Source organism: Enhydra lutris, unplaced genomic scaffold, assembly GCF_002288905.1.
Source record: "Enhydra lutris kenyoni isolate GAN:26980312 unplaced genomic scaffold, ASM228890v2 scaffoldscaffold17, whole genome shotgun sequence".
Classification (NCBI taxonomy): domain Eukaryota; kingdom Metazoa; phylum Chordata; class Mammalia; order Carnivora; family Mustelidae; genus Enhydra; species Enhydra lutris.
This window is the reverse complement of record NW_019154101.1, coordinates 26,701,144-26,728,773: the sequence shown is the minus strand read 5'-3', so window position 1 is coordinate 26,728,773 and position 27,630 is coordinate 26,701,144. Positions and strand designations below refer to the sequence as shown.

General features: G+C 38.7%; 1 protein-coding gene across 1 annotated transcript in view; it reads left to right on the top strand.

The window, feature by feature from the left end:
• The window catches only part of LOC111147812 (monooxygenase DBH like 1), an 89,312-nt gene that overhangs the window by 51,553 nt on the left and 10,129 nt on the right, over positions 1–27,630 (top strand). The window contains exons 5-10 of the mRNA XM_022504059.1: positions 13,352–13,531; positions 13,817–13,919; positions 15,573–15,739; positions 16,814–17,005; positions 18,233–18,292; positions 23,398–23,540. Of these exons, the coding sequence (XP_022359767.1) occupies positions 13,352–13,531; positions 13,817–13,919; positions 15,573–15,739; positions 16,814–17,005; positions 18,233–18,292; positions 23,398–23,540 (845 nt within the window). The remainder of the gene's footprint in view (positions 1–13,351; positions 13,532–13,816; positions 13,920–15,572; positions 15,740–16,813; positions 17,006–18,232; positions 18,293–23,397; positions 23,541–27,630) is intronic.

Genomic DNA, 27,630 nt, shown 5'->3' with positions numbered 1-27,630 from the left:
AACTAAGTGTAGTTTTCAACTGCTTGATACAAATTATGATATCCCAGACACATTTTCTCTTTTTTACCTTTGAACTAAAGAAAGTTGATTTGTATTTTCATTTTGTAAGTAAAAAAAAACTGAGTTTCTGAAGGTAAGTAGTCTGTCTCAGGTCACACAGCTCCTAAGTACCAGATGTTGAATTCCAAACTAAGTCTTTGTATTATGCTAATGCATAGCCCTACCGCCTGAAAGAAGCTTAGAGAAACAAGGCAATCGTGTGCCAAAATAATCAGAGAAGGCATCCAGGGGAAACAAAGCCTGGCATTTCTTTCTTTCCTTTTTTTAAATTTATTTGTATATTAGAGAGAGAGAGAGCGCCAGCACAAGAAGGCAGAGGGGTGGAGGGAGTAGCAGACTCCCTGCTCAACAGGGAGCCCAGTGTGGGGCTCCATCCCAGGACCCTGGGATCAGGACCTAAGCTGAAAGCAGACGATTAACCAACTGAGCCACCCAGATGCCCCACATCTGGACTTTCAGCAGTGGCTTGGAGGACATATTGGATGGAATAAACACTGAACAAAACCATGGAGGGTAGAAGGACATGGTGTGGAGTAGGAAGGTATTCCTGTGGCTGGGCATGCGTGCATATGGGACCGTGTAGTTCACATGCAGCAAAAGCCACATAATATCCTGAATGTCAGAAATACAAGTGTGGACTTCATCAGCTGCAGGCTGGGTGGCGTAGAGCCATTGACCATTCATTATCTGTTAGATTAACAAGATGAAAAGTGACTTGGGAAGATTAGTTGGGAGAGGGAGCGTCGCCCAGAAAGCAACCTCCTAAGCATCTAGGAGGACAAGCAAGTGGCTATTGGTGTATTTTAGGTGGGATATATGGAGGTGTGGACTAGGGTAGACACTGTACCTAGACAGTAATTTGAAAAACATTTTGAAGATGAGAAAGATAAATTAGGATGAGTCATACTGCTTTGGCGTTGTTCTAAATATTCAGTGTTCTCATGAAAAAAATGTGGTTTTTCAAACACAGTATAGAACCCAACTACTAATTATTCTGGGAACTTCTAAATAATTTTTTTTAAATTTATTTATTTGACAGACAGAGATCACAAGCAGGCAGAGAGGCAGGCAGAGAGAGAGGAGGAAGCAGGCTCCTTGCCGAGCAGAGAGCCCAATGCAGGGCTCGATCCCAGGACCCTGAGATCATGACCTGAGCCGAAGGCAGCGGCTTAACCCACTGAGCCACCCAGGCGCCCCTATTCTGGGAACTTCTTTTTGTGTTTTTCAGAAGTCTGAATTAACAAAGCTTCTGACTTCATCCAGATTTGGGTAGTGTAAAGAGGGGAAAGACAAAAGGTGGATGAAGAAAACAATTGTCCTTGGTAATAACTATCAGCATCGAACTCATTTTTGTTTCAACTGAATGTTGCTTGGGTTTATTTCAAGCAAATCCCATAGTCCAGAGATTTATGATGTTTCAAGAGCTACAGCTTCATTTTGAGCTTTGCCCTTAACATTGTGTGGTCCTCATCCTTAGGCTCTTTTCCCTTATGATAGAAAAATTACAGCCCAAACTTCTGAAATAGAACTTTTTCTTTCATATTTTGCGAGAAGAGCTCCTCAATCACCCACCACATAAAAGTCCCTGTGATGTGACCAGTTTAAGTTCATTTCAAGGATGGGATCACATAGATGGGTTTAGGCCCCTCATCGGAGGTGGGAATCATTCTTAGCCAAATGGTATGGCTAAAAACTTCAGGACTCTGACAGAAAAGTCTTCTGGGGGAATTGATGCTGGAAGGCAACCAAAAGTTTTAATTCTCTGCCCTTAACTTCTGTGGAATATAACTTCTGTTCTCTTTCTAGAATATAAACTGTGTGACAGATTCATATTTGATGCATCTTTGTTTACTTCTTGGCATCTGACGGTCATTGTTAATTAGTTAGTTAATTAGTTGAGTGAATGAATGAATGAAGGAAGGACATCTCTGAGAGAAAAGATTTTCAGAGCAAAATGGTAAGGAAAACTTATATTCAAAACTGTGTGTAAATACATATAAGAAATGTCAAAGAGGGAGATCACATTTCAGAAAAAGACCTCTATAGAGAAAATACTGTCTTATACATACAAATCTGAAAATCAAGTCCTAAATAAATTGATATGGTATATATAAATATATATTTCATATGATTACATATTTTGCAATAAAACATGTGACTGGGGCAATTTTTTTTGGGCCTGAATATTTGTAACATAAAAGTCTTAAAATTAGATTTCAAAATACTGGCATTTGTGAATGGATTACTTCTATAGATTTGTTTGTTATCTCTTTGGGCCCAATGTTAAAAATGTATCTAGAACCCAGAATCCAACATACAATAAAAATACATCATTCTCTGAGCACCTACAAGGTGTCTCTTGCTTCAGAAATGCCGCTATTTGTCTATACATAGACTAGAGCGTTAGGTCGAAAGAAAGCTCATGCGCTGTGACTTGCTCACAGTCGTGTCACACAGCTATTTGGTGCCACAGCCAAGAAGGGATCTCAGCCTCCTGACCTCCAGATCTTCCACTACTCCTTGCTGTCCTTTTGGGTATTAATTTAACATTTCTTAGAGGACCTAGGTGACCTCTAGTTTATTGAATATCTCAGTTAACTGAATGTTAATATTTGTTAATAAAGGGCTAAAAGCTACCTTAGAGTTCATGGATAATCTATTAAAAATTCAAAGAACAGTAGACAAAAGAATGCCATTGCAAAACTTCCTCAAAAGCAATTTTCTGCTTTGTGTTGTTTTTTTATTTTATTTTCTTTTTTAAAAGATTTTATTTATTTATTTATTTATTTGACAGAGAGAGATCACAAGCAGGCAGAGAGGCAGGCAGAGAGAGAGAGAGAGAGAGAGAATCACGCTCCCCGCCGAGCAGAGAGCACGATGCGGGACTTGATCCCAGAACCCTGAGATCATGACCTGAGCCGAAGGTAGTGGCTTAACCCACTGAGCCACCCAGGCGCCCCTTCTGCTTTGTGTTTATACGCTTGGGGTGTTTGGCAAAATACCCGATTGCTTCACATTCAGAAATCAATGACTATAAATCATGATATTTTAAATTTCTCAAGGACACTTTGCATATTCACCAGTTAAAATAGTTTCAATAGTGCTCGCTTCGGTAGCACATATACTAAAATTGGAACGATACAGAGCAGACAAGCACAGCCCCCCTGCAAGGATGACATGCAAATCCGTGAGGCGTTCCACATCTTTCAACAATTTACTTTGGGCATAGAGGATTAATAAGAATGTAATTCGTAAATCTATGGCCCCATTCTGGTATTTTTGTCGTGACATTTAAAGAAAAACAGAAATATTAACATCCTGGCCAGTCACAGCTCACATGGTCCTATAATGAATGCCTCTTCTGGAAGAATACATTTTGCCACCAATGTCAAGAATCGATAAAACTCCGTGTAAATACAATACCAGCCAATATCAAATTTTGGTACGGTATATTTTCTTGAGAATTAATAGTTGCTGTGACTAGACAAAAACAAAATAAAACAAAAACATGCTTTAATGCTTTCAAATAACATTATAATAAACTAACACTGAATTTCTACGTAAGAATGCTGAATGGAGCAAGAGAGAGTCTCCCGGTAGAAAGTTGCTCCCCAGCCTGCCTTGTGTCTAGTCACTGCCTGGCTCTCGCTTCCTTCAGTGGATCCTTCCCCCTTCGCCCTGGGGCTTCATCCCCAGCATCTGCAGGTGTTCGTGGGGCTCTTGGGTCCTCGACCACAACCTCAGAGGCAACATGAGTTGGGGAATTTTTTTTTTTTTTTTTTTGCCTTATCATTCCTCTTAATAGTTCATGCCTTAACAATAAGTCTGGACAGCCCAGCTGGAATCTTGCAACCAGATCCAATCTGAAAAAACAGTTCTCACTGAGATTTCTCCTTTTGAATAAATTGGGAATTGAAAATACTTTGGTGTTATTGCATCAAGAGCCCTTGAGACATGACAATTGATTTCCAAACATACATTGTAGGAATAAACTTATGGAGTAGAAACATGTAAAAACACACAGAAAAAAAAAACACATATAGTCCACTGTTCTGATAAATGTAATCACTAGCTTTCAGGGTGAACTGCACTTTGAATAAGTTAGGAAAATGGTAAGGTTCTGAATTTATGGTTTCATGGGCATTATATTTTTTTAAAATTTTTTAAAAAAGATTTTATTTTATTTATTTGACACAGAGAGAGAGAGATCACAAGTAGGCAGAGAGGCAGGCAGAGAGAGAGGAGGAAGCAGGCTCCCCACCGAGCAGAGAGTCTGACGTGGGGCTCGATCCCAGGACCCTGAGATCATGACCCGAGCTGAAGGCAGCGGCTTAACCCACTGAGCCACCCAGGCGCCCCTCACGGGCATTATATTTTAAACAAATGCGAAAGAAAAACGAACAATGACAGTGATACTGCGCGTGTGATTTGATTCTAATACCATTTGAAAATATCTTAATGGCACAAATGAATGCAAACCAAGTTAGTCATTTGGTTTAGAAATCCTATAGACTGATGCTGCCTAATTCTGTTCTCCAGTGAGGGTCCAGGGCTGAAGGCATGACACATCTTGAAATCACGTTGAAGGACAATTCCCTGGTAGGACACTTCACTTATTCACAGTCATTGTTCGGCCTGATTAAGTTGGAATCTCATTTTCTACAGGAGCAAGAATAGTAGGTTCTATACCACTAATTAACTTAATATGATGTCACTGTCTACATTTCTATTTTTGCAGAATGGCACAATGACATCCATGTAGCATTTCACACCTATTTTCAGCATAGAAAACGTGGGTCAATTCTGATATGTACTTGTTACTGGTGAAGCAGCAGATGTCACTGAACTGTTGAGGGTTGTGGTTGTGGTCCTCATCAATGGCTTTGGGGTATGTTTTATGAAACTGAGGTGATGAAAGTCCTTTCGACTGAGACCCCCAGTGTTGCCATCTTAGGTGTCTGGCTGTCAAGACTGTCCCAGTTTTGAGACTGTTGAAAACGGAGTAGTTGACTGCTTTACCATGCTGGTGGCAGACTCATTTGTATGGCCGGAAGTCACAGAGTGACAGTCCCTGAGAGAATATGAAAAACATTAAAACCAGGGCTGTGACTCAGGGAGTTAATAACCGCCTTCTCTGGGATTTTCCTGGTCACACGTAAACAATTCTTTAAAAAAAAACCCTTAAAAATAAGTCAGCCTTAATACTAACTACCTATGTGGAATATATCAGGAATCAGTAAGCAAGAGAGACACTTGTGTGTTTTATAGGGGTGATTATATTTCCCATCTTGCTTTTGAGGGCCTTGATTGAAGGAACTTTGTTATTATTGTGCCCAGCTCTGATTAAAAATTATAGATAAAATGAAAGGGTAAAATGAAAACAAACAAAATAGTTTTGTGTGCCAAAAAGTTCTAAGAGAAAAAAGGACAATTTGAGATACTACATGTATAAATGCACACACAGAATTGATGAATTGGTGATATATATTTACTTGTGTTTGATTCTTAATCAAGACTCTTGGTTGCAAATGAAAGAAACACAACTTGAACTAGTTTTGGAAATAGGAAGGAATTGACCTGAAATAAGAGGAAAGATTGAACAAGTAAGCCAGAGAACTGCAGAGATGCAGCTGGGCTCAGAAAAAACTTAAGTATTCAAACCCTGCTGAGACCATCTTGTCTTAGAATTTTCCTTTGCACCAACTTTATTGGATCTCACTACACACTGACTTCTTTCACAATGTCCAACTTCTGGCAGGTGATAAGTTCTTTTTCATAGTTTTAAAGTCCCAAGAAAAGATTGATGCGTTGGGCACCCGTTCCTGAATTGGTCAATTACGGTTGAAAGGGCATGGACACACATGAAGATGGTAGTTTCCAAGGAAATCAGAATTGCAGTAGGGGGTACATTATTTCCCAGAAGTCTCCTCTTCCTCAGTTCTTCCCTTCATTCCTTCTCTTCATCTCTGTTCCACTTAACTGTCGCTTCCTGAGCTTTAACTGCCAAGTCCATTCAAGCTGTGGCCCTTTGACACCATGTCAGCAAGTCAAGTTGTGCTTTGAACTCTGACCCTTTTCAGAGTGGATTACCTGTGAGACAATGATACCCTTTTCTTGCTCAATTTTGTTGTCTCTTATAAGTTGAATATTATATTATGCTAAAAGAGATCTCCCCATTAGGGATGAGGACAGGGAGGGCAAGACAGGTAGATACTATCTGCTATCCTACCATAGTCCCATGAACATATCAGCATGATTTTATAATCCTCTGTCTATACTGCTAGTCCTGTCTGAAATGTTTTCATAGGCTGCATAGCATTATGAGCCAGATGCCCTTTGGATAACCTCTGTCAGAGATGGTTTACTGGCTTTTCCATGGACATCAACTTGTGCCCTGGGTGGGTATGTAAAGCACGGTGCCAGGAACAAGAATGGGCAGGAAGAAAAGTGATGGAGATTTACCAAATTTCCAGCTCATTACATATTCCATCCATTACCTCTCTCCTTTTGTTTTAATTTTTAATTTGTTGAATTGCAAGTTGTTTTTGGAAAGCTATGTTCTACTCATGTTTCAACAAGCAACATCTTAAATGGGTAGACTTGGAAGAATAAGCATAGGAAAGTTGCTCATAAGAGCTCTAATAACCTCCTGTTTCTCTCATACTGACTCAGTATCCTTGGACAAGTCAAGAAGGGCACTCCCCCTCCCTCCCTGCCCCGCTCCTTTTTTACCCTCCAAAAGTAAAAACTAAAGTAAGATATACATATACTTAGCTATTAGATAATAAAACTTCTTTAACTCTCTCAAGGGCACTTGCATATTCATCAAGTAGAATAGCCTTAAGACTAAATAACTACATGGAATTATTTAATGTCAATCATGTTAGGGGAAACAATGTGCATTTGTAATAAGTTTGTGTCTCAAACCAATGCAGGGACAATCATGACCTAGGTGTAAGTGTACAAAGTTGTGAATTGTTAGTTTATGATAAAAAAAAAATTGAGAGTGAAGGATGTATTAGTTTCCTAGGGATGCTATAATAAGTGACCACAAGCCAGGTAGCTTGAAAAAGCAGAAATTCATTCTCTCACAGATCGAGAGGCCAGAAGTACGAAATCAAGGCATTGGCAAGGCCATCCATGCTCCGTCTGAAGGCTCTAGGCGAGAATCGTTCCTTGGTTGTTCCAGCTTCTGATGGTCTCTGGTTTTCTCTGACTTGTAGCAGCTTGAGTCCAATCTCTGTGTCCATCTTCACTTGGTTGTCTTCTCTGTGTGTATGTCTGAGTCTGAATCTGCTCCTTTCTCTTCTATAATGATACTGGCCATTGAAGTTGGGTCCCATCCTGAACCAGTGTAACTTCATCTTAACTAATAACATTTGCAAAGACCCTCTTTCCAAATAAGGGCACATTCTGAGGTACCAGGTGGACATGGTTTTTGGAGGGATCCTGTTCAACTCAGTACAGGGGAATAAAGCAAAAATATGTTTCTTTATTATTATGGTTGAGGTAATTGGTATTTGAAGTTTGCAAAAGCATGTGGATTCTTAAGTTTGTCAATGTTCAGTGGCTTTTTGGAGAAGTCTTTTTGGAACAGAATCTGTTTGCCAGTAGGTGTTGGTGAAAGACCATCAGGCAGGCACAGTTTTGTCAAGGACCCCAAAACTTTAATGACAGAAAGATATCATACATTTCCACTACGAGTTTCTTACCTCCTATTCTGATATAGTGCCTAGGTTCTAAGTTCTAAGGAATTCTGATACACTTAGAAGCTCTTTGTCTTATCCCCATCTCATTCTATTCTATAGAACAAGGTCACACCAAGTAAGATTCTTCAGATCATGTCGTTATTTTATATAATTAAAGTTTTTTCCCGATCATATTGTCTCCAACTCTGCCCTCATGCAACTAGAGTGAATAAAAATTCTCTCTTCTCTTACCAAAAATAATCAAGTCATTTACCGAGAGCTGATTAGAAGGTATACATAGATTTTAAAAGTTTTGCAATGGGAGCGAAGTGCTTTTCATTTCCTGAAACTTGCCCCCTGCCCTGAACAGGTTATGCTCATCCATAGCCAAGGAACAGAACACAGAACAAAATAAAGAAAGATTGATATGCATAGAAGTAGAAATGTGAATCATGACTTTTGAGCTCCTTTATGAACAGTTGTGAAAGTATCTTCAGTATCCCAAGTGGAGACTCAAAAGGGGAAGGTTATAGGATTGATCCAGAGTTGTGTCTGTGTCACTTGTAAGGGGCTGGTGCAGAAGGAGTTTCAAGGAGCCTCCTGGGAAGAAGTGGTAGGTTAGAGACTGGAGAGGTGTGAAAGAACCAACAGCAGGAAAGAGGGACAGAAAAAGAGCTTTCGAAGGAGGACAGTCCTGGGTGGTTATAAGTGCAGGGTGGGACAGGAGGATTCGGTTGCTGAGGTGGGATGCGGGGATGCAGGATAGGTCACTGGCATTGAGACAATCAAGAAATTAGGAGGCCATAAATTTGATGACTCAGTCTTGCTGGTGGAAAGGCTTCATTTCCATTCAATAAATAGTTATTAAGCAGTCTCTGTGTGGCAGGGATTATGCTAGACATATTGACCTGGATAAAGAGGGTAAGAAGATGACAGGGTCATGAGAACAGTGTAATATTTGGGGCTTCGCAGTTCTCAGGTTCAGTTTTACAGTGTTAATTTCCACATTGTTCTTGGCTATGCTTAGTATCTCTCTTTTTTCTTGTTTTCTCTTTTACTGCTAAGTCCTCTCAAGAGCACCCCAGAGTTTCAGTTACTTGAACTAACTGGAGACAGTTTTACTCTTAAAAGTCCTTCAGGTTGGGTGCCTGGGTGGCTCAGTTGGTTAAGTGACTGCCTTCGGCTCAGGTCATGATCTTGGAGTCCCGGGATCGAGTTCCGCATCAGGCTCCCTGCTCGGCGGGGAGTCTGCTTCTCCCTCTGACCCTCCCCCTTCTCATGCTCTCTGTTTCTCTCAGATAAATAAATACAATCTTAAAAAAAAAAATTGTCCTTCAGGTTGAAGGCTTCTCTCTCATCCCTATTCCATCTGTGATTTCTTTTCTAGACTGTTCTTTTGCTCTGCATGGGGGCTAAAGATAACCCACAGGTGCCAGGCCATCCTTGCTGGGCCTCTAATGCATGTGAAGATGGGTGTAGGGAATTCCCATCTGTTCTGGTCCGTAAGTCACCCCTGCGTACAAGAACACAGGAATCAAGAACTCTGTCATCAGGTGTTGGTGTCACTGTGTCCCACTTCCATAGGCATTTTCTATTCCTTTTAATTTTTTTCTTCTGCAATCATACAGCCAGCCTAAAACAAAAGTAAAATTAAATGTTTGTCCCAGTCTCAGAAATACCCATTTATCCACATCTGCATACCTTACGTTGCCCTGAACTTCTTTGACAATTTTTGTAAGTTTAATATTTTTTTTTAATAGAAGCAACTTTTGGCATTTCCATTGAGATTGTTATGATACTGTGACATCTCTGAAGTAACCAAAGTAAGTCTCCCTGTTTAAGTGCTGTCCCTTAGAAGCAATGATTCCCTATAGCCTTTTTGTCTCAGAAATACTTTTAATGTAAAAATTAAACGATTATTTCAAATGATGCAATGATGCAGAAGCAGTAGTCTTTCTTGCACAGACAATTCCCAAATACACAAGAAAGAGTAGTGTTTAATGCTTGCATTCCACCTACCTGAAGGCTGTATTATGGAGCAGCGCTCTCTCCATCTGCACAGGGCGCTCCCCGGTCTGGGGCCCCAGCCTTGTTTGGGCTAAGGAAGGATGACACAGCAGGTTTGTGGAGCTGGTTGAGGAAGCAGCGGATAATGAGCAGCTGTCTTTTCTGGGATTGGGAGCAGGGCACTGGCATCACTGTGCTCTGGAGGTGTGGCAGGAAGCTTTGTGGGCAATTCTGCTCCGTGCGGAGCACCTAGAGAGAGCCAGCCCCACTCTGGTCAAGACGCTCTCATTCCCTGGAGCTTGTCCCCTGCACTGAACAAGCTACGACTGCCCACGGGGAATATCCTTGGGGTCTCAATGAACTATTCCACACGGTCATCTTAAAATTCCTTCTCCAGAAATTCTTCTGTTCTTCAGTGGTTTGATAACCTGCTTTTTTTTCTCTGATATTAGTGGCATCTTCGTTCAGTAGTTATCCTCACTTCTCTTTGTTTGAACTTCCATCTCACATCCTTTCTGTTTTGCCAAGAGCTTTGCTTCTTCCAAGCCTTCATACTTTCTCCTATGAACAGTGCTCAAATTTGCATGCAGAAAGTTTCCTTGTTCTCTTATGAATGTATTTTTTTCTTGGGAAAAACTTTCAGGCTGTCCCCTCGGTTTGTAATCTGGAGGTGAAATTACAATTTAATTCTCTTTGAAGACCTCGGGATTTGAAGAGAGACCTTGTTATTTGCTTTCCTTAGGAAACAACATATCCAAAGGCCACCACCTGTCTCGTCTCCCTAAGGGCCAAGGGACACTTGAACTGGGGTGGCAAGGAGGGCAGGAGACTGCCTCCCCCCAAGATGTAAGGCTCCCAGTCTTCCCCTTCCCTCTCACTGGGAGCAGCTTCCAGAGCCGGACGCATCTCCAGCAATGATGTGTTGCAGCTAGGAGAGTACTGACTTTGGGGTCAGACCAGCCTTGTCTCAAATCTCCATCTACTCTTTCCTGCCTTGGTACTTTGGGCTTGTTGCCTAATCCTCTGAGTCTCAGTTTTCTCATCTGTAAAATGGAGTCAGTAACAGTAACCTAATAGATTGCTGTCAATATTAAATGAAATGACAAATCCAGTGACTGGCAGATAGTAGAGTAGGTGTTAAATAAAATACAGATGTTACTATTATTATTCCTAGAATGCACTAGTAGCTTAGAAGCTTGCTGTTGTTTTCGGCACTCATTGTATTAAAAAAATAAATAAATAAAATAAAGTACTTGTTTCTAAAAGTTTCTTTTAAGAAATTGACATGAAGCTCCTTAAAAGCTTAATAAATTCTACACACACAGTCTTAACACTCTCTCTCTCTCTCTCTCTCTCTCTCTCGCTGTGCCTCGATGAAGTCCATTTGTTTCTGTAGCTGCCTCAGCAATACCAACCTTCGTTTGTCCTCCTGGCTCCCTCCTGGGACTGACCTTGTGGAGCTAAGCACAACCTACAGGTTCTGCCTGAACCATAAGGCACTTCGAGAAAATGTCTCCTGTGCCTCTTTTCCTGTGGACTTGCTCGCAGGGCTGCATCTCCCTTGGAGCTCGAGGTGCCCACTGACGTCTCACGAGAAAGCTCAAACCAGATGTGGGGGCTGAAATCTAATCGCAGTCCTAGGCTACCCGTTTGCGTCCTGTATTATGCAACCATGCTTGAACAATAACTGTCATTTTCAAACAAAATAGAAAATAGTTTCTGCCTCCAGGGTGCGCGCTCCTTTAGAGGCGAAACAAGTGCAAACAAAGCCATGTGCAATGTCATTTCTGTGAATGTGATGTTAAAGATGAGTGTGTGGGGGTTAGCCGCAGTGTGACTCACAATGCAACACAGAGGCAAGCTGGGTTGAAAAAGTGGGACCTCCAGCTGCCTACTCAGATCTCTGCCTACTACATACTGTTTCCCTGTGTGGGTGCTTTGATTTTCTGATTAAAAAAAAGAAGAAGAAAGAAAGAAAAAAAAAACTATGTAGAAAATCAAAATGGAAAGCCTTAGGAGAGAGAATAGCTAAAAACACTATCTTTATATGCATGTCTAAAGCAGGGAACAAGCAAGGGTTTCAAAATGCGTTGCCTGCATTTGAATAGTTAGGTAGGGTAAGGGTGAAGGTGTTGAGCTCTAAGGCAGGTAAAGCCTTGGAAATTTAGGGACACACTAGGGCTTCTTTGGCAGATGTATGGAGTGTCCAATGAACCCTGAACCCTGGAGCCCTGTACTTAGTACAACTAAGTAACTTAGCCACAGGTAAGTTACTGCAGGCAGCTTCCTGCAGGCACGGCACTTGGGGACCTGCAGATGCACTTAGCTCTTTCCGAGTTCCTGGACGGAGGAAGGTGGGCAGGTGGTATTAAGAGAACTCACAGGAGGGACCACAGAAGGAACATGCTCTCATGCACTGGGATGTCAGTATTAGAACCAACTTGACCGCTCATTCTCTGTTCACTGGTTTCTACTTCCTTTCCTAATTTGAGTGATGTCACAGGAGCACATTACTATGATGTCGTTTTCTCTCCCAGATACTCATAGTAAGAATTTTATTTTAATCACTAAAATAAAACTATCCATTATTGAGCCCTGCTTTGTGTCTAGCACTATGCTTAGCACCAGATAGAAATATAGATGATAGATCGATAGGTTGATAATGGAAAGATGATATAGCTAACTAGCTAGCTAGCTAGATAACAGACGAATGACACATCATCTGTCACCATCAATAAAGATCAATAAAGGTAATATTTTGAGGTGGAAGAGAGACTGAGAAAGTTTATGTCTATTTACAATCTTGATTTTTTAAAAATGTGGTTAGCCACAGTGTGACTCATTATGACTCAGAAAGAAGGAAGGAAGGAAAGAAAGAAAAAGAAAGAAAGAAAGAAAGAAAAGAAAGAAAGAAAGAAAGGAAAGAAAAGAAAAGAAAAGAAAAGAAAAGAAAAGAAAAGAAAAAAAGAAAAGAAAAGAAAAGAAAAGAAAAGAAAAGAAAAGAAAAGAAAAGAAAAAAGAGGGAAGGGGCCCAAGGGCAAAGTAGCCTGGAAGAAAGCATGTTTTGAAACAGCTGCCACACAGAATGTTAAGGAAAACGAAAGTGAATTTAAAACCCAAACAGATCAGTAAATCCTGTGATTCCTGGAGGAAAGCATTATCTCATCTTTTTTCCCCCCTAAGATTTACTTACTTATGTATTTGAGAGAGATAGAGCCTGTGAGTCAGGGGAGGGTCAGAGGGAAAGAACCTCCAGCGACTCCCCAGTGAACTTGGAGCCCAGCATGAGGTGAGGCTCTATCTCAGGACCCTGAGATCATGACCTGAGCTGAAACCAAAGGCTGGATGCTCAGCCCACTGAGCCACCCAGGTGCCCCATGGGTTACCTCACCTTCGCCATTGCCGGTGTCACCATCATTATCCTTGTTATCTTCTGCAGAACAAATTAGTTTTGAACCACATCATAACCTTGGCATAGTTGAGAGGAGGATTCCCTTGAAAAACTGATCATCGTTTCTGCTAGTTTCCTGCCTAGCACTGGGGATTTATGGGGGTTTGACTCATGGCCCCCTTCCTCTCGTCTGTGCTTTGTTCAGGTGGAGCCGCTGATAGAGAGAGGCCACGAGAGTCTGGTCCACCACATCCTGCTCTATCAGTGCAGCAGCAGCTTTAACGACAGTGTCCTGGACTATGGCCACGAGTGCTACCACCCTAACATGCCTGATGCCTTCCTCACCTGCGAGACCGTTATTTTTGCCTGGGCCATTGGTGGAGAGGTGGGACCAATGATTACTGAGATGGGACACTATTCGTGGCCCATGTTTTTTCCCCCTTCGGTTCTGATACTTATAAGTAAAGCTCTATACATTATCTCTAATAGGAGGATGGCTTATTTTTCCTTCCATTGGAAGCGATTCTCTCCTTAAGCCATTTTGTTATATCCACTCTAGATCATGGAGTTCCAGAAAGTTGAAGTATCTTTGAGAATGGTTGGTTTTTGAGTGGAAATGAACATTTAGGGACTTTTATAGGGCACGTCTTACGGAATTTTCCTTACTTAGGGTTTTTCCTATCCACCTCATGTTGGATTATCCCTTGGCACTCCGTTAGATCCTCGTTATGTGCTCCTGGAGGTCCATTATGACAATCCGACTTATAAGGAGGGTGAGTTTATTCTTTATATGTTTTATCTATGATTTTTAAAAGTTCTGTAACTCCCATCTTAACAGGGTTGAAATATACTGCCGCCCAATATTAGAAGGAATTAACCTATATGTTTGTCATCCAAATTAGGATACTTTTTATAGCAAATGAGGATACTATTAAAAATTACACTGGGACAACAGTGATCAACGAGCCATGAACTGGGCAAAATGGATACGTGTGGTCACTGATCTTAAAAAAAAGTGCATCTCACTTTCCAAGAAGTAGGATAATAGATTTTTCTCTTTGTGATATAAATTAGTTCCCAAAACATAGTGCTTATGAAACATTTTCTGACTGTACATATGAAAGGCTACCAATCATCACACTAGAAAATATTAATATTTTGTTATGTGGTAGGAAAACCATAAATATGCTCATGAAATATTTATGCAATGATATTATTTAATATGATATTTAAGTGAAGAGGGCTTATACTTACATTTGATTTCTGAATCTAGTTTTCTAAACCTATTTATTTAATATTCCAAAACCAAAAAGTCTAAAGATTCAATATGAAGTTCTCAACAGAAATAACTCAAAGTTATTATTTTACACTGATTTGTGCAATTATTCAGCAAATACTGAGCACCAACTATGTCTCTGCTCCGTGCTTAAATGTGAGTGAAAAACACACCAAACCAGGTGGAAATTATAGTGTAGTAAGAAAGAGAGACAATAAAAATAATCACAGCAATTAATATAAAATTATGTATATGCCAATGGTTCCGAAGTGTCAATTTGGTAATGACAGGTAAGTAAGTCAGCCCTGCAGAAAGGAGTCAGTTAGTTTTCAAAGTCAGTGGAACAAATTTATGAAGGGTTTGGGTCTCATTCTCTCCCTCCTTATGATAACTGTCTCAGGAAGGAATGTATCTTACTCATCTTTCATCCTCACATGCCTATTGTTGTGCTTTCTAGTCACAGAATAGATTCTTAATATTTTTTGTTGATTGAATGACTACTTTGTTAAGTGATTAAAAGAATGGTGGCAAACTATAAAGAAAATTAATCATCAGTAGTTTATTCTGTCAGCAGGTGGTCTCTAGACAAAAGGGCTTTTACGTCTATGGAAATGTTACTGAACTTTACCTGAAAACAATATAAAATAAAGTTTTGTTGAGTTAGTCTATATTCTAATGAGTGACTAGAATTTTCCTTCTGTCTGTCTTTATGTTAGATCATTGTGGAATATTATCAGCTAGACAACACAAACATTTCTCCCATGGTATACTGTGTAAGTCAAAAATGGTTGCAGACAATATGACAACTTACGTTTTCATTCCTGTTTTTTTCTTAAGTTTTTATTTATTTATTTGACAGAGAGAGACAGAGCAAAAGCAGATGGAGCAGTAGACAGAGGGAGAAGCAGGCTCCCCATTGAGTTGGGAGCCTGATGTGGAGCTCAATCCCTGGACCCTGGGATCATGACCTGAGCCAAGGCACCCCTTAACTGTTGTTTGTGAACCTGAATGTTGTCTTCCATTAATCTTTACTTGTAATTCTTTCCTTTGTGAGGTTTTAAGGAAAATTCACAAATCCATTCAACTGAATGTAGAGAAATTCCTTTTTTGAGAACTCAAACTCGCTTTTAATTATATGCTCTTATTCCAGGCTTAATAGATAATTCTGGACTGAGGTTATTTCATACAGCAGACATAAGGAAGTACGATGCTGGGGTGATCGAGGCTGGCCTCTGGGTAAGCCTCTTCCACACCATCCCTCCAGGGATGCCTGAATTCCGGTCCGAGGGTCACTGCACTCTGGAATGCCTAGAAGAGGTATGTGGAGGATGAAGTCTGTGAGCTGCTATTCATTGATTCATCAGTGTTCTTGGAAAACTATGTTTGGTGAATCCCATGCTTATTATTATTCATCTTATTCTTGTTGTCATGCTCTAAAGCCATTACTTATCATTGTAGCAAGACCTTTGATTGCTTTTTTTAAAATCTTGAAGGCTGTAAGAGTAGAATTCTGGACAAAAATACCTCCCAGGATGGTTTCCTTCCTGACCTACTTTTCTTTTTTTTTTTTTTTAACATTTGACACTTTATTTTATCTCTTACAATTTCTACCTTGGTTCATGTGATCACTTTTTCATTTCTCAATTTCACCTTTTATCCAGATTTGTTTTTTCCATTATTCATTTTCAGTTTTTTTTTCTCTTTGCTTCACAGTTTCCTTCTTACTTAAACCAAAGAGCAGGAGTACTTAATATAAAAATGCATATTGGGTCAGGAAAACCATGTAAAAATATTTAATAATGGCTACTTCTTTTTACAGTTCTTTTTTCTTAAATGAACATGTTTTAACTTAGATCATATTCTTTACAAATTATAAGCTATTGTATTATAGACAGATGGCAGACTGATGAAATGGAAGGATTATTCCCTTTGAGGTATTTACACCATGATTCAAATTGCCATGACCAAGGGCAATTCATATAATTCCACTCTTCCACCTGGTTTTCTTATCTCAGAAAGTGGGAATCATTTTTCCTTTTAAGAGTTTCTACTTACAGGTTACTAACATGCTGGAATCTTTTTATCAAGATGACTTTGATTGACTCTTTACCTCTGAAAAGAAAGATAACGTTTAGGGGTGATCTGATAGGTCCTCAGTAAGCATTAATTAGTTCCCTTTCCTTTTTGACCGCAAATGTTACTTCACAAAGATAACACTGCTAGGAGCAAGTCATGAAAAATCCAAATTCAAAATGTTTGGCTGCTCAAGCATTCACTCAAATTGCTTTAGATTTTCTTCTCAGTTGTCCCTCCAAGTTCTTTTATGGTGAACTGTCTGAACATGTGCTTATTTGGGCTAATTGTGTCTTCCTCTGCGTGCCCCGTCTGTAGGCTCTGGAAGCTGAGAAGCCAAGTGGAATCCAAGTGTTTGCTGTTCTTCTCCACGCTCACCTGGCTGGCAGGGGCATCAGGCTCCGTCATTTTCGCAAAGGGGAGGAAATGAGATTACTGGCTTATGATGATGATTTTGACTTCAATTTCCAGGAGTTTCAGTATCTAAGGGAAGAACAAACAATCTTACCCGTATGAATGTTTTGTTCTTTTTCACTGTATCTTAGAGAAGTCAAGGCATCTCTCTACTGCGATTTAGCAAGGTTTCTACCAGTAAAGTGAATTGCTCATCGTACTCATATTCTTGAAGCCACCCACTGTGGGTGTTGCACAACCCAGATGGAATGTGTTTGATCTGATTTCCAAAATCAAAACTCACTTTTCTTACCATTCCCAGGGGCAACTCAAGTTGTTGATTTAAAAAGAGAAGAAAAACTCGGGTTCTGAGTACCAAACATTACTCTTCTCTTACTTGACTTTCCAGTAAACCTTTGGGTTGCAATTCTGGAAATGCAAAAATAAGAGGGTGTTTTTGTTTTTGTTTGTGTCTGTGTTTTTGTTTTTTTCTTAAATACCATAGGAGAGTTTGGGGAAGTTTGATTTTGGTAAAAATAAAGATAAGGATAATTCTTTCATTGGACACAGGTTTCAGACAGAGCTAATTATCCAGCTTGCAACAATCATTGGGGTTATGGAAGGGCAGTGTGGGAGGACAGTGTGTTGAGATACAGTGTGTTGAGATTGTGGGCCTTTGGAGTAGTGGTCCAGGGAGATCAAATCTAGGGACCAGCACCCAGCACAAGCTGCCTCTGGTCCATGAATAGCCTGTCCATCTTTCTGAGTGGTGAGCCATCAAAAAATTATTTTCTGTGTATGCAGAATTGTTCAAAAGGTTAGAAAACATTGGAACAATAACTGTTACTTTGCTTCACAAGTCTGTTGTGAGGAAATAAAGATGTGACTAAAGACCTTTAAAGAAAAGAATATAAATGAAGAGGGAATCACAATAGCTAGTATCTATGACTAACATTTATGTAACTAGTTTCTATGACTAACATTTATGAAGTGTTTCATTTGCACTAAGAACTAAATGCATGTTATGTCGTTTAATCTCTTCACAGCTTTGCAAAATAACAGCTATTTTACAAAATTATTGCTTAAATAAATAAATTGTGCCCAGATAATTCTTTTTCTTACCTAAGGTCATACAGCTAGAACATGCTGGAGTCTGGCCTGAGAGAATCTTGTTGGTTTGCTTGTTTATTATACTAGCAGTCTTAGAATTCAGTAGATCAAGTTTCCTCTGGATCAAATTTCTTAATGAACCGACTCAAAAAGCAAATAAAACTATTGGCCTACAAATAGATAAATAAAACAGCCTAAAACCCAAATCTGAAAGCTTTTATTTTTATGTTTTAGGGAGATAATCTAATTACCGAGTGTCGTTACAACACAAAAGATAGAGCCCGGATGACTTGGGTAAGAAAATTTTTATTGTTATTAAAATCCATTTGTGGAGAAGGAGGAATAGACTTTGATTTTAGAAGAGAAAAAGCAAAAAGCATTCCCATTTGGGGCAAAATTCCTGAATGTCTTGAGCATGAAACATTATAAGAGTGAAATGAAAGTTATTTTAGCATTTTAGCAGATTAATGATTCTATGGCAATATTTGCACTATAGTTTATTGACCCTTTCATGAAAAGCTATCCTAGTCTTTTAGTTTTTCCTCAGCAAATTGTATTAAAGACCTGTGGTCGCAAATGACCATCTGCTTGAGTCCCGACTTAGATGAATCAAGACTTCAAAAAGAAGAATGAATTGTATGACTTTAGGGCTTCTGACCCAAAAAGAAATTTGGTCCCAACAGATTTACTGAGGAATCCTGACAAACACTCAAGAAGTAGACCCTTCATGCCTTACGTAGTCTCTCCCAGGAAACACCTCCTACCAACTCATTTTATGAAGTTAGCATAATCTTCATATTAAAACTGATAGTGATAGTATTCAAGAGGTCAACAACATGCACCTGATGGAAATACCTTTGAGGGAATATTGGCAAACCAAATTCTGTATTATATAAAAATGTAATGTTAGGACCAATTTGGGTTTAGCTAAGGAATGTAAATTGGTTTAAGATAGAAAATATATTAATAATACTATTCTACATTAGGAGATTGAAGGAAAAAGACATATGATCATGTCAATAGGGGTAGGAAAAAGCCTTCATAAGATTTAAGACAGTCGTAAAAAGAGAACATTTTACAAACTAGGAATAGGAGAGAATTTCCTTAACCAGATAAAGCTTAGTTATGAAAAATCTGTAGCAAATATCAAACTACTTGAATATTAGAAGTATTGGCTTAATATCAGGAGGAAGACAAAGATGTTTATTATCATCATTTCCATTCAACATTGTACTAGGAAAGGAAAAAAATAAGTCCTATGGATCAGAAAAGAAGAAGCAAAGAAGCAAAACACATTTTCAAAGATATTATAATTTTCTACATTAAAACCCCCTCAAAACTGATATCTAAAATTAACTACACACACACACACACACACACACACACATATTTTTTTTTCTTAATTTATTTGTTTGACAGAGATCACAAGCAGGCAGAGAAGCAAACAGAGAGAGGGAGAAACAGGCTCCCTGCTGAGCAGAGAGCCTGATGTGGGGCTTGATCCCAGGACCCTGGGATCATGATCTGAGCTGAAGGTAGAGGCTTAACCCACTGAGCCACCCAGGTGCCCCCAAATTAACTATATTTTAGTATATAAGAAACTATCTTAAGGAAATGCATTTTAAAACTCTAAGTTCTATAGAAATAAAATCTAACATTAGATGTGTTTGATCTCCATGGGGAAAAAATTATAAATCCTTATTTATAAAACTTTATACTAAACTTAAAGAAATGAAGAGGTCTCCATAAGATAAAGATAATCCTTCTATTCAAATTGGCCTATTAATTTGATATATTTTCAGTAAAAAAAATCAGAGAGATTTTATGATTTGAGATTCCCATATCCTAATTAAGAAATCCTTGCCTAGCCATAGCTATGAAGATTTTCTCTAATTTTTTTTCATATTTCTAAAAATTTTCCAGTTTTAGCTTTTATATGGAGCAAGTAGATTCTGAAATCTACATAGAAGAGCAAAGGGTTAATAACAGGCAAGACACTACTATAAAGTAAAAGATGGAGACAATCTGCTGGATGTGAAGGCTTATTTTAAAGCTATGGTGATCAGTAGTGTCTTTGGGTCCAGAGTTAGAATAGTGGTACATAATAGGAATCCTGGAGACTGGCCTACAAACCCCCTATATGGAAACTTGGTTTAGAACAGACACAATATCCATTTAGGTGGGAAAGAATGGACTTTCCACTAAAGAATACTAGCACAACTGGGTATACAATACTCAAACAAGCTAATTCCAGGTATTTAAATTAAATATTTAAATGTGAAAAACAAAATCTTAAAACTATTGGGAGAAAAATATATGAATATATTTTTATGTTGTTGAGAGTAGTTAAAAAACTTAAAACATAAAAAGCACGAACTTTAAAAGACTGATGAGTTTAACTACTTGAAATCTTTTGGTTACCAAGAACCACTTAAATGAGTGAAAAAACAAGTTTTAAATTGAAAAAAAAAAATGTATTACATAGATTAATAAAACATTAATATCCAGCATATAAAAAAATTCATAAATCAGTAATGTAAGACAAATAGATCATAGAAAATAAAACAGTAGGTAGAAACCATTTCACAGAAATAAAGGCCCAAATAGATAATAAACACAGGAAAGGATGCTCAATCTCATTTGAAATCAGAATTGTGCACATATAAACCAGAATGAGATATTTTATACCCATCAGGTTGGCAAAATTTAAAATTGCTATTCCAATGTTCTAAAACTGGAGTTCTTGCATATAGCTAAATGTAAATTTATAAAACCACCGTGGGGAAAAGCATGACATCATCCGGCAAAGCTCTAGATTCACAGATGCTCTACCCAGTTCCATTCCTCTGTGGATTTCACCTTAAGGTTCTTTTTGCAGGAAGTGTTCCTGGAGAGAAATAGATAAAATATTTGTGGTAGCGTGTGACAACACAGGAACACAAAGCTGGAAACAGCCCAACTGTTTATCAAAAAAATGACAAATAAATACAATATAATATGTCCATAGAATATATTTACACTATATATTTGTGAAAATTAATGAGTGAAAGCCATGCATGTTAACATGAATGTATCAGAAGAATAAAAAGGACAAGTTAAGCAGAACCCCGGGGGTACCTAAAGTTGTAGAACGTACAAAATGTAAGTGGATGTAGGGATGCCTATGTATGTCAGTAAATGGAAAGTAAAGGGTTTGAAAGGCAATAGAATGATTAATCAAGTGGTGAGATAATCCTCATCTTCAGTTAGGATGGGGAAGAGGAGAATTAAAAATGAGCACAGAGGGTGCAGTCAGTCCACTGGTGTTGGCTTTGTTTTGTGCCTTATATGTGATTTTGTTTGCATGAAATATTTTACTACAGACATCATACGTTATTATTTTAGTGGATATTTTGGTGGCCTCTTCAAAGCCAGCACAGCTAAACTGAAAGTATCTGATGATAACTCACAACCGTGTCATTCACTGGGCATTGCCTTTGGTATCAGGAAATGCCCCACCTGAAGTCATGCTCCCCACAGTGGGGCAGCCAGCTGTAATGACTGGTTCATGGGAGGATACAAATGCCGGGCTCCCTTCCTGCAATTTAGTACCACTCTGAATAGCCATCCCAGCTGGGATCAATTAAATATGATTTTTAATGAAGCATCACTTGTAACCTCATTTGTAGATTAGCTTCTCCCTTTGCTTAATCCTGCAAAACATGTGTTTTGCAATTTGTAAAATCATTGCATTTTAGCTACTGCATTAATTTAGAACTATGAACAATACTGCCAAGTTTTCCACCTTCACTTTTTGAAGAGCAGATGATTTGCTGGATGCAGAATTCTTGGTTAATTTACTTTTCCCTGCAGCCCATGAATCTGTAATCCTAATATCTCTTTTTTACTTCCATCACTTATGATGAAATGTTGGCTGCCATTCATATCATTGGTCCCCTACATGTAATGTGTCATTTTTTTCTTGTTGCTTTCAAGATTTTCTCTTTGTCTTTGGCTTTCAGCTATATGACTATGATGTGTCTAGGTATGGCTCTCTTCAAATTTATCTTTGGTATTTGTTGAGCTTCTTGGGTCTGTAAATGTTTTTCACTAAATTTGCAAAGATTTCAGCCATTATTCTTTCAAGTATTTTTTTCCTACCCTTTTCTCTCTTCCTTCTCCTTCTGGAAATCTAATTACATATCTGTTGGAACATTTAATATCGTATTTTGAAGTATTTTCTGGAATATTTTCACTTTTTTTAGTTTTTTGTTTTGTTTTGTTTTGTTTTTCTTTTCTTTCTCTGTTCTTTGGATTGGAAAATTTCTATTGTTCTATCTTCAAGGTCACTGATTCTTCTGCCATCTCAAATCTGTTGTTAAACTCATCCTGAGAATTTTTTATTCAATGATGGTAATGTCTAACCTTAGAATTTCTATTTTCTTTGTTCTTATGTTTTCTTTTCTCTGGTGTCATTCTCTATTTGTTTACTCATTTTTGATGTCTTTGCCTTTAATTACTTGAGCATCTTTAACTTTTTAAACATATTTTTATCTGTTTTTAAGTTTTTGCTAAATGCAGCATCTTTAGCTTCTCACAATCAGTTTCTGCTGGTAACTTTATTATTTTCAGAGTACAGATCATAGTTTCCTATTTCTTTTTATGTTTAATAACTTCTGGTTGAAAATTTAACCCTGTAACATGTAATAGTTCTAAATTGTGTTCTCCTGAGGAGCTTTAATCTTTTTACTTTCAATATCTAATTTATCACCTTGATTTGAAATTTGAAATCTATCTTCTCTGTGGTATGTGTCTTCTTATGTTTATACATGACAACAAGATTATAGAAAATTCAGTGCAGCCAAGGAACGATTCCATTGACCTGACTGATTAGTATCATGTTAACCAAACATCCCCATAATCCTTTCAAATGTTCACTGTGGCAAATAGTTTTCATCAAATGAACAAAACTTGAAAGAGATTATTAGGTTGTTTAAAAAAGGAAACTTTTAAAGAGATGGACATCATTCTATTAATTTTTCAATGTGTCTCTACCTCTTTAAAAATCAAATTGTCACTCAGATTATTATTGCTCAGTTTCAGACTTATTACATTTCAATATATTTTTTTAAGATTTTTATTTATTTGACAGACAGATCACAAGTAGGCAGAGAGGCAGGCAGAGAGAGAGAGGAGGAGGAGGCAGGCTCCCTGCTGAGCAGAGAGCCCAATGTGAGGCTCGATCCCAGGACCCTGGGATCATGACCTGAGCCGAAGGCAGAGGCTTTAACCACTGAGCCACCCAGGCGCCCCTACATTTCAATATTGGAGGGAATTGTATGACATTGGTGGCTTGTGTGCTCTAAGTGTTAGAGTTGGTGGAACATACACTTCTCTAAATAAAATATCTCCATTTTCAGGGAGGATTAAGCACCAGAAATGAAATGTGTCTCTCATACCTTCTTTATTACCCAAGAATTAATCTTACTCGGTGTGCAAGTATTCCAGACATTATGGAACAACTTCAGTTCATTGGTGTTAAGGAGATCTATAGGCCAGTCACGTAAGTACCAAATGGATTTTATAGTGGGGTAGTATACCTCAGAGAAGGATGGGATTCATTTTCATATTGGATTTATCACCACATTATGGAATTCTTTTAAGTCTTATTCTCTTTGCTTATTTTTAGCTGGGGTGAGAGGTTAGCTTCTTGTTTGGTATGTCCAGGGTCCCTGAGACTCCCATGAGGTTCGGTGATTTTTCTAAGAGGACCTAAAGGAGTCAGGCTATTATTGTACTCATGGCTAATATTTATTACAGAGAAAGAATACAAAGCAAAATTAACAAAAGGAAAAGGCACATGGACTAAGTCTAGAGAAAACACAAAGCAAGTGTCTAAGAGACCTCTTTTGAGGAATCACATGGAATGTACTTAATGCTACTAGCATCTAAGGATGACGACATGCATGAAGGGTTGTTAATGAGAGATACTCATTAGAGACTCAGTTCCCAGAGTTTTTATTGAGGGCTGGTTACATAGGTGTCCTCTGCCTAGTAAGTACTAAAATCTAGACTCCTAGAAGGAAAGCAGATGTTCAACACAAATTGCATTATTTGCACAAATAGTCAAGGCACAATGAGTCACTCTTCATTTAGAGAAAGTTTTATATCAGAATAGGAAATTGTTTACTACTTAGGTTTGCTGACGCCAGCCAAAGGCCAGCCTTCCAAACAGGCATTTCTAAGTAAGGAATTCTCAGGCCTGCTACGTTCACTCACTCTGCACAATCGCACATCATAGAAACTACTTAAGATAAAATAATAAACAAGATCTATATTATTTCTGCCCTCTTAGGATTATATTCTGGAGTGGGAGAGGGGTAATAAACAGTATAAATATAAAATTTCAGGTATTAGTAAATGTTATGAAAATAATTGCAACAGTGAAGAAAGTGTGTAGCTGTTGTCAGTTGGGTGGTAAACTCTTCTCTGGGAAGGTGTCTTGGTCTGTCCAGGCTGCTGTCACATAATACCACAGACAGAGTAACTGATGAACAACAGAAATTTATTGCTCACAGTTCTGGAGGCTGGAAAGTCCAAGATCAAGGCGCCAGCAGATTCAGCGTCTGGTGAGGACTCACTTGCTCACAGATGGCCATCTTCTAACTGTAACCTCATGGGGCAGAGTGGGGGAGGGAGCTTTCTCAAGCTGCTTTTATGAGGGTGCTAATCCCATGAGGGGATAAGACCCTAGCTCCTAATACCATCACCTGAGTGTTAAGATTTCAACATATGAATTTGGGGCACAAACATTTGATCCATGGCAGGAGGTGATATTTGAGTAGAGACCTAAGTGATGAGGAGCCAGCCATGGAAAGATACAAGGTATACTCTTTCCAAAAAGCCAGTGTAATGACCTTAGGGTGGGTATGAAGGTAGCATGTTCAAAGAACAGCAAGAAGGTGAGATTGGCTGGAACAGAGTGCAATATGGTAGAGAGTTAAGTGAGGAGGTCTGACAGCAGGAGGGATGTTATAGGCAACATAAAGGTCACATGGGACTTTATAAGTGACATAAAGACTTTGGGTCCTAAGTGCAAAGAAGCCATTGTAGGATAGAAACAAGGTTGATTTGGCTACTGAATTGAAAAAGGATTCTAGGAGGACCAGACTGGGAAAATAAATACCAACCAGGAGACTGTTGTGATGGCGAGGTTGAGTTGTGTTGTGTTGTGAGGCGAATGCGTCTGGGACCAAGGGGGTGGCAGTTGAGCTAATGAGAAACAGTTACAAGAAGGTTACCTTCTGGGGTGCCTGGGTGGCTCAGTGGGTTAAAGCTTCTGCCTTCGGCTCAGGTCATGATCCCAGGGTCCTGGGATCAAGTCCTACATCTGGCTTTCTGCTCAGCAGGGAGCCTGCTTCCTCCTCTCTCTCCCTGCCTGCCTCTCTGACTACTTGGAATCTCTATCAAATAAATAAATAAAATATAAAAAAAAAAAAAGAAGGTTACCTTCTCATGGTGGCACACGCTGGACTCGTTGGTTGATGGCATCTCAGAGAGGTGATAAGGGAAAAAGAAGAGGAAAGAGAAAACAGTGATGTATGTGCTGTGGGGAACATATTTGAAGAAGAAATGGAAAGTTCTGCTTTGGATATATTAAGGTCAATGTAGATAAAAAGGATTTTATTCATTCTTAGCAATACCACAAAGAAGAATTAGGGTGGCTGGTGGAAATTTTGGAGCATAGATTTTGTTTTAATATAAGGAAGAGTTTTCTAATGAAAGAGACTGATATAATTAGGTGAAAGGTACGCATAGATTTTTGAGAGGATATGTTTAAGGAGAGGATTAAAAACACATCATGAGAATGTGGTCAAATGCATTCACTGAATGTAGCATGTAATTATGATCTACTTTTTATTCTAAATTATTATAGAGATTGTAAATGATGAACTAAGAGCTCTCATCTTTTTAAATTACACTATCTGTAAATATGTTCTAGTAAGTTCCTCCTCAGACAACCCAATGACAACCAGAACAGAAGTCTGTATCTACTAAAATTCAAATGAAAAAATGCTTATGTAAATTCGGTTTAGTTTGTAAAGTATTTCTCTATGTATAATTTTAATAAATTTGTTTCCACACAATTCCAATTGGTACAGTAGGACTTGCAATCCCAATTTTGTAGAAGAGGAAATGGAAACTGAGGGATTCAAACACTATTTCACGTCAGAGGGTGTATAATCAATGTAGGAGATAATGTTTGTTGTGTCTCTGATAGAGAGGGAGATAGATAACTGCCTTTTTATTCAAAATAAATAATTACATATGCAAAAAAATAAAATGGTAATGATTATCAAAACAGTATATAAAATGTCATTCTAAAAACACTAGGATCTAGTCTTGTTTTTATTTTTATTTTTTTTCAAAGATTTCATTTATTTATTTGAGAGAGAGCACAAGCAGGGGCAGGGGCTGAGGGAGAGGGAGAATCAGATTACCCGCTGAGCAGGGACCACCCCCCCCAAATCGGGGCTCAATCCCAGGACCCCAAGATCATAACCTGAGCTGAAAGCAGATGCTTAACCCACTGCGCCACACAGGTGTCCCTATAGTCTTATTTTTAAAATATCAATATTGTTCCTAATAAGACTTAGTAGATTTTTCTCCCCTTTAGAATTTTTTTTTTTTATATATTGACTAGAAACTTTTCCCTTTAAAGGGTTAATCTGAGAGCACGTTGAAAACAAATGGACATTCAAAGCTCTTTGTCTCATAAGCTGATGATTCAAAATGCATTCTATGGCCTAATTATTTTCTTTTGTGTTCAACCTGTGTAAGTCCTCTGAAAATGCTCCAGTCCCAAGGAGCTCTGCTAGAGTCCCCACCTTTGATCTCACCGAGGAAATACTGAAGTTGGGTTTTAAGAATTGCTTCCCAGAACTAGGCCCGTTTTGAGACATCATTGCCCACATAAAACCACTTAACTACATGGTTGAAATTTATTTATTCTTCAAAAGTACGAGTGAAAAGGAGCCTCTGTTGTAAAGTTCATGTTTAGGCTTTATTTATTTTTTTGGGGGGGGCGGTGGAGATTATTTATTTATTTATTTATTTGACAGACAGAGATCACAAGTAGGCAGAGAGGCAGGCAGAGAGAGAGAGGGAAGCAGGCTCCCTGCTGAGCAGAGAGCCCGATGTGGGGCTTGATCCCAGGACCCTGAGATCACGACCCGAGCCAAAGGCAGAGGCTTTAACCCACTGAGCCACCCAAGTGCCCTCATGTTTAGGCTTTAAATCAGACTTTCAAGTGAGTTCATGGCACTGGCATAGATGCTATTAAAAACCAGACCAACAAGGGACTGGCTAAAAGACCAGAAAGAGAAACGGCTTAGATGATTTTTTTTTTTTTTTTCTGTTTTACTGAAAAGAATATTGTGAATTTGGTTTCAGGAGACCATATTCAAGGGAGTATCCTATAATGTATAACCCCTACTACCCTATTCCATGCCTTTCATGTAATGATTAGTTAGGTGCACTGTCTTGTTTTAAACATTCTGTAACAATCCTAGGATTAGAGGAATTGCTGGTAGAAAAGTAAGAGATAACTACATCCTGTCTCAGATCTGCTGTTGAAGGGGCTGTGATTTCCC